Source organism: Condylura cristata, unplaced genomic scaffold, assembly GCF_000260355.1.
Source record: "Condylura cristata isolate star-nosed mole 26May11 unplaced genomic scaffold, ConCri1.0 scaffold00051, whole genome shotgun sequence".
Lineage (NCBI taxonomy): Eukaryota > Metazoa > Chordata > Mammalia > Eulipotyphla > Talpidae > Condylura > Condylura cristata.
The window spans coordinates 128,043-133,240 of NW_004567152.1; the positions used below are offsets into that span (position 1 = coordinate 128,043).

The window sequence follows — 5,198 nt, forward strand, 5'->3', positions numbered from 1 at the left end:
CTACTGTTTTCACTACACATATTTCTGCTTACCACATAAGATTTAAATGTCATTTAAATAATTGAAATTGTTGAAAGCATTTCATTGAACCACTTAATCCACAGTCGTTTAAAACATCTTTTATTCCTTTGATAAATTCCCAGGAGTGGGATAATTGGGTCAAAAGAAATGAACGTAATTATGGATATGGTATATATTTCCAAGTTCTTCACACAAATGAGAGGTGCAAGTGTCATCTGCAATATGAGGGAAGCAAACTTGCCTTACTTTTTCTCAATTCGGTGTTAGTGTTTTACTAACCGTTTACTGACCTATTAATTTATAAAATGACAGAACAAGTGCGATCTGCCTGACTCGCGTTTTACCCCGCGCCAGCCTTACACTCCGACGCCCCCTGTGGCCCATTGTGACGATTGTCTCGGGTCGGGGCCTCGAGGAGGGTGACGGCGGGGCAGAGCCCCAGAAGCCATGGCAGAGATGCAGGAGCTGCTGCTGCAGCTGCAGAAGGACAACCGGGACGGACGCCTGCGGAAGCAGGAGCTGGAGGAGCTGGTGCGTGGGCTTGAGGCGGAGAGCGAGAGCCTCACCAGGCGCCTGCAAGATCTGCGCGAGCGCGAGCGCAGGTGAGCGGTTCAACCCGGTTAGGAGGCCACAGGAAAGTCCTCGGGCGGCTACACTCCAGGCTCAGCAGAGCGTCTGGCCCACCCGTCAGTTATTTTCCTCGCTCCGGTCCACACCTCCCGCCGTCGGTCACCGGAACCCGGGTGACCCACTCAGGGACTCCATGAAGGGGAAAAAAGAGTCCAGCACGCGTGGGCTTCCTCAGCCCCATCCCGAACCCTGAGCTGGTCCTTGCCCCAAGGCCCAGAGGAAGCAGCCACTGCTTCCCGAAGTGTCACTGTCTCAGTTTCGCCTCTGCAGCCTGCAGCGGAGGCAAAGCCAGGCGACCGGATCTCTGAGAGTGGAGGCGCGCGAGGCGGCGCGGGACCGTGCGGAGCGGGCACGGCTACTGCAGGAAACCGCGGAACGCCACCTGCAGGACCTGGTGGGGAGGTGGGGGCCTGCGTGGGGCGGGGACGGCGGGGCAGGGATTTGGAGAGGCCGGGACCACCCCCTGGATCGTGTCCTCAGGAGCAACACAACCGGCACCTGCAGGAGCAGTGGGAGGAGCTATCCAGTCAGGTACTTGTTTTGTCTCTTGCTTACCCTCCAGACTCCAGCTCTGGTTTCCGCCGCGGTTTTCTCACCGTGCCCACCCCCCAGGACACCACCTCCCGCTCCCGTTCCCGCCCCACCTCCACTCCCCAGGGCCCCCGCTCCTTGTCTGAGACCCGCCCTCACAAGCCCCACCCTCAGCTCTTCTACTACGGAGGGGAGCAGCAGAGTCAGCAGCGCGAGGAGCAGCAACTCGGGACCCAACTAGTGGAGTTACAGGTGCATGGGCGGCGTAGGGGCATCCAGAGCCGGGTCCTGATGATCTGAAGACTGGGCCCTTTGGGCCAGGGGCGGGCGGATCTGGTGGATTTGGCGCCGCAGCGGCACCCGGCTCTGAGGCGCGACAGGTTGCAGGACGCACCGGTTGCTGACTTTCCTTGGATCTTCCGAAAGAAACAACTGGAACTTGTGGAGGCCAAGCACACCATGCAGGCGGAAAGCCTTCGGCAGGTGCGGGTGGAACCGCGACTTGAAGGTGGGGGATTGGCTTTGGGTGTGAGTGAAGCCTGGGCAGCGCAGGAGTTTGGAGAGGGGTGTGGCCCACTGGTCTAATCCCGGTTCCCGCACCCAGGGTGCGCAGCGGACGGAAGAGGCCTGGGCCAGCTTCCAGGAACAGAGCGGAGTCCTGCAGGTGCCGCACCCCACCCCCCAACCCTGAGAGTCACCTACGATTCTACTGGGGCCTCCACCCTTCCCCCTCCTAGAGCCTTCCTGCCACCAAGTTCTGAGGGTTCACTCCCATCCCCTCCAGGAGCTACAAGGGAAGGTGATGGAGGCAGCAGCTGCGCTGGATGCCTCGAGGGGCAGCCCGGAACCGTAAGGGACTTAGAGCAGTAGGATGTGGCGGGACAGCTGTGTGCCTGTGTAGATCGCTCACCTCCGTGCCTGTCCTCTCAGATGCGACTCACAGCCTCGCAGTGTGCCGGACTGTGCGGGATCGCTTATGGAGGAGGTGGCCAAGGCAGACTGTGTGAGCGTGGACCCCGGCGAGCTGGAGTTAGGACCCACCCCCACCCCCACCACACCCAGCGGAACACACAAACCCACAGCCACCGGGATCCGCATCTTCACTGGGGCCCGCCCCGCGACGAGATACCCGCACTTATTTGCCCCTACGCGGACCCGAAACCTAGAGAACTGGCCCTCTGAGGCGCCCTGGATCCCTCCCTTCGCCCCTTGGCGCGGAGCTGAAGCTCCCTCTCCCCACAGGAGAAGCGGTTGTTCCGCGGCTCGGGTACAGCGGGCATCAGGTGATCCAGCTGGCTGGCGGTGGGCGCGCTGGGCTCGGTCCCTTTGTCCTACCCAGCCACCGCTCAACTATCGGTCGGTCGGTCGGTCCTTAGGCTCTGGGCGCTGGGAGCGCTGCAGACGCTCCTGCTGCTCACGCTGGGCATTCTAGCGCTGCCGCTGCTCTACCTGGTGTTGGTGAACTCAGACGTCTTCCACCGGGGACTCCCGCCTCTCAGTTTGGAGGCCTCCATCCGCCGCCTGCGCTATACTTTGTCCCCGCTACTGGAGCTGCGAACGCACGGGCTGCTGCCCACCTAGCGCGCATCATGCCAGCCTCTGTCGCCTGCAACTCTGTCTCCCGTGTGGTTTCTGGGCGCCTGGGAGGAGACAGAGGGAAAAGGTGTGGGGTGGTCATGGTGTGCCGGGGCCCAGCGACCCCTAGGGTCTCAAGAGACTGCCTTCTGCGCCACCCAGCAGAGCTGGCACCCAAGGCCAGGGCCTCTGGCTTGAGCAGGGAGCTTCCGTTACGGGCACCCGCACCCAGGGCGTGGTTCACGCAAAGGGTGCTGCGCAAGAGCCAACTAGAAAGTTGGTCAGTATCTTATTACTAAATTTCTTTTCTCCTTCCTCCTCACATCCCCTGGCTAGTGAATCCGAGCCCCGGGCGCTGGGTCCCGCGGTGAAGGGGAGCTAGCCCGGAACCGAGGCGATGGTGGCTCATCTTTCAGGTCTTCGTGATGCAGGTCTTGATTCTGGTGGTTTGGCTGAATTGGGTTTAATCAGAACCCCGCAGCGTCCTTGCATTCTCTCAGTGGTCTTTTGCAGAAAGCTGGGCGGCTGGTGTTCCTCGCTGTGGTGGGTGTCACTCTGGGTACTGGAAACGCGAACATAGCGTGCTCTCACTACCGAGGTCTTCCTGGGGAATGGGCTTTGTTTGTGTTCTGACTGACTTAAAAACAGGAATGACTAAAGTTCATTATATTTGCTTATTTTTGTGACATGTATTTTAAAAGAAAACGAATTACAACTGATAACCTCATAACACATATCAGATTATTAGGAATTTTACGACATTTCTGGATTACTTGTATTAATAACAGTAGAGAGACCTGAAGTTTTCTTGGGGTGGAGTGAAGAAAGAGCAGGAGTTGAGAGATGGCCATGAGAGACAATTGTCTCCGTGTAAATTTATCACCAAGTACAGCAGAAAATGGGTCAAGACATCTCAGGGGGAGTCCTGAAGCTGGATTCTGACAAACATGAGAACAATCCAGAATTAGAAAAGATTCAAAAAGAGAAACTACTCCTCGATGGACAAAATAACCATAAACAAGGACAAACTACCAAATTATGAAGAAAGCATTAAGATGTTTTATGAGGGCCAACATCACTTGGATGAAGAGCTCACTGTATCTTAGATGGCAGTAAGGACTTCGATGTGAGAGATAAGGGGAACAAGTGGATCCAGAGCTTTATGGAGGAAGAAGACACAGATAACCCTTCCTGCTGGGATTTCCCATGGCTTCACACTTGGACAAAAAGAATGCACTGCTGAAGACCAGCTTCAGCTGAGGTAATGAGGGTCTCCTGCAGGAAAGGACGGCATCAGCGAAGGGAAGAGAGAAAGAGAAGGAGAAAAGATGAAGTAGAAAAATGAGGAGATGCAGACACCTGTTTAAGGTGAAAGCATCTTCTGTGGATTGTCCCAGCAGGTCTTTATACATTACAAGAAAGCGGTGGGATTACATCAGTGTGTGCATAAAGCAGAAAGATAACAATCATCACATTTTTCTTAAAGACAGCTCCGGGCTTTTTGATCTCTTGATACTGTGATATTCATACACAAAATGTTCCAATAGTGAGCAATCATTAAATATGCCTACGGTGATCAGTCATCAAACAAAATATTCCTGTGGTGATCAGTTATCAAACAAAATATTCCTATGGTGATGAGTTATCAATAAACAAAAGTTTCTATGGTAATCAGTTAACTATTACAACTTAAGCAATTATTTTGTTAATTTATCAATGAGCATACATCTTAAAGTTACAGGATCTAATGTTAAGGAACTAGGAGTCAGGAAAAAAAAAAAACGTGAGTGCATTGTGCATTGGCATTTCCCTGCACTTGGGGGAAAATCCCTTTTTTGATCTACAAAAAGAGCTATTAATCACTATTTCTGTAATTGTTTTGTCAACCTAGTCTCTATATCTAAATAAGAATTCAGGGAAAGTTTCTTTCTTTATGGTCACTGATTATTATCCTATTAATCTTATCTAAAAAACCTTCCTATGTGAAAAGAGGTGGGGGTGAAAGTTAAAGGAAAGAGTGGGAAAACTTATTTATAACTATTACTTAAAAGGAAACTATGTTACTTAAAACTATAGATCTTTTTCATGCTTAGTGAAATAAGCCAGAAAGAAAAGGAAAAATACTGGATGGTTTCTCTCATAGCAGGAATATAACTGAACAGGCGAGAAAATAATGATAATGATGAACAGCTATATACCAGAGATATTTTGTGGGGGTGGAGTGGGGGGAGGGAAAAACAGTGGAGGGAGGGAAATGCACTGGACCATGGTGATGGCACATGGGTGATTTGGTGATGGGAAGCCCAAGGGTATTGCAACTGAGATAGAAAAATGCACAAAATGATGTAAAAATAAACTATTATATGTATGTATGTATACATATTATAGATAGATAGATATAGATAATAGATCTTTTATTGGGGACTGGCAGGAAATTATTG

General features: G+C 52.2%; 1 protein-coding gene across 1 annotated transcript; it reads left to right on the plus strand.

The window, feature by feature from the left end:
- Nucleotides 1-468: 468 nt before the first annotated feature.
- TMEM191C (transmembrane protein 191C) lies at nt 469-2,763 on the plus strand. Its single transcript, XM_004694941.1, has 10 exons — nt 469-623; nt 922-1,045; nt 1,132-1,182; nt 1,357-1,434; nt 1,609-1,665; nt 1,787-1,846; nt 1,967-2,031; nt 2,113-2,185; nt 2,425-2,465; nt 2,559-2,763. The coding sequence occupies exons 1-10, from the start codon at nt 469-471 to the stop codon at nt 2,761-2,763; spliced, it is 909 nt and encodes a 302-aa protein (XP_004694998.1).
- Nucleotides 2,764-5,198: the final 2,435 nt, after the last annotated feature.